This window comes from Sesamum indicum, linkage group LG7 (genome assembly GCF_026168435.1).
Source record: "Sesamum indicum cultivar Baizhima isolate 11 linkage group LG7, ASM2616843v1, whole genome shotgun sequence".
Lineage (NCBI taxonomy): Eukaryota > Viridiplantae > Streptophyta > Magnoliopsida > Lamiales > Pedaliaceae > Sesamum > Sesamum indicum.
Genome location: NC_142663.1, coordinates 12,862,718 through 12,864,534, shown reverse-complemented (window position 1 = coordinate 12,864,534; position 1,817 = coordinate 12,862,718). Strand labels below are relative to the sequence as shown.

At 40.7% G+C, this 1,817-nt stretch overlaps 1 protein-coding gene across 1 annotated transcript in view; it reads right to left on the bottom strand.

Moving 5' to 3' along the window:
• The window catches only part of LOC105166820 (uncharacterized), a 5,067-nt gene extending 3,250 nt beyond the window's left edge, over nt 1-1,817 (bottom strand). Inside the window, exons 1-4 of the mRNA XM_011086308.3 lie at nt 1,307-1,817; nt 910-1,005; nt 460-570; nt 69-378 (exon numbers count right to left, since the gene is read on the bottom strand). Coding sequence (XP_011084610.1) covers nt 69-378; nt 460-570; nt 910-1,005; nt 1,307-1,606 — 817 coding nt within the window. The 5' untranslated portion in view covers nt 1,607-1,817. The remainder of the gene's footprint in view (nt 1-68; nt 379-459; nt 571-909; nt 1,006-1,306) is intronic.

The following is a 1,817-nucleotide window of genomic DNA, read 5'->3' as shown; positions in this document are numbered from 1 at the left end:
AACTTTGATATACCAATACCATAGACAATGCAGGTCTACTGAAGAAAAAAATATTTAAGGTAAAAGACCTCCAATGTGGTCAAAAGTTGTGTTAATAGCAGCAACCCATTTCTCTCTCTCCGCATTTGCTCGTTCAACTAGCATTCTTCTGTTAACATCCTCTGCAAGCTTGGCCTCATGGGCTCTTCCCTCTGCTTCTGCCAAAGCCCTCACCCTGATAGTTTCACGTTCTATCTCAGCCTTTTCTCTTTCAGTTTGGCGACGTTGTGCTTGAATTTGCTCCTCTGTTGCTCGTCTGGCTGCCTCTTGCCTCATCGCGGATTCCTCTTGCATTTTCACAAGTTCTTGATTTCTTGCTCTTTGGTGTTCATTCTCTGCCTACAAAATTCAGGATTATATTTTTGTATAGTTACTGGAAAACTGCTTTTCCACTGCATACGAACCAAATGGATCACATACCTGCATCCTTTTTCTCGCCAATTCATCCTCATACCGAGCCATCTGTGATTTTATCTGTGCTTGTTGCTGAGCTAGCTTTTTCTGTTCATCATAAACCACCCTTTGTTTCTCCTGCCAAAAATAGATGGCTACTTCTCATTGTTTCATCTTAAAGAAAAGAACATACGACTTTTATATGCAGAAAAATGTATCATTGATGGATATCAAGTCAAACAGTCTGAAAGAACTCTCATAATGTGGTTAAATCTTCAAATATTGAAATGGGTATATATATCCAAATCTGAGTGGAACTATTTCATGCTCCAATCACAAGGCTCAAAATCCACAAAAAGGCATTACTTCAAGAAGCAAGTGCAATCTGGTATATAAATCACAATTTATGAGCACATTTTACAACATCATGCTTTCAGAGACAAAATCCTCCTAGTAGTCAACAACAATGAAACTTACAGCTTCGGCTTGCGCTTGCATTGCCTTGAACTCTGCTGCTTTTGCCGTTAATTCTTGCTGTCTGGTTTCTTCTTGTTTTTTAATCACTTCAAATACCTATATCAACAGAATTCCTAGAGTAAATCGACAGCATGTCATTACCTCCTAATAATTGATAAATGCGAAAACAAAAGGCAGGCTTTATGGACATACTTCCCCCGATAAAGTGACATAATCACCGTTTCATCCAGATATTTCCACAACATAAAATTATAATGTTCTTTCATAAAACCGCAAGTAACAATAGAATTCCGCAAATGCGAATACCACATCCCCAATTTTCTTCAAGTTACAATCTTTCAACCGCCACAAGTGATTCAAACAGAATACTGAATGAAAAGAACCCAAATTGAACTACCTTCTTAGCATGTGAAGAACTAGTAATCTCCCTCAAAGCCTTGACACCCCTCTCCAATGCCTCAGGGTCAAATCCAGCAGAAGTTGTCCTTGGATTATCATTACGAACCCGTGTTGGCTCCGCGGCCGAAGGCTGAGCTGGCGGCTTTGCCGGCTCGGGAGCCGTCTGCTGAGGCGTCGAAGCTGCAGAAGAACTAGAGAATGGAGAAAAATTAAATGGCCCATCCGCGTAAGCATGATCAGCACTAAAACCAGCATAGGTCAGCGCAGCTAAAATCCCTGAAGCACAACTTTTACTCATCTCTCACAGATTTATTCACTAAACCTAAGGATTGATATGGAACTTTATGATTCAAAATGACAAAATGAAGTGAATTCAAGCGTTCAGAGTATCTGGTTGAAGGACGAGAAGAGAGGGCTTCGGCAAAGACGCCATTGGAGATGCAGCAAAAGAGGTTTCAGGGTTTATGTAGGGTTTGCTCTCTTTGTGTGTAATGGTTAGGGGGGTTCGG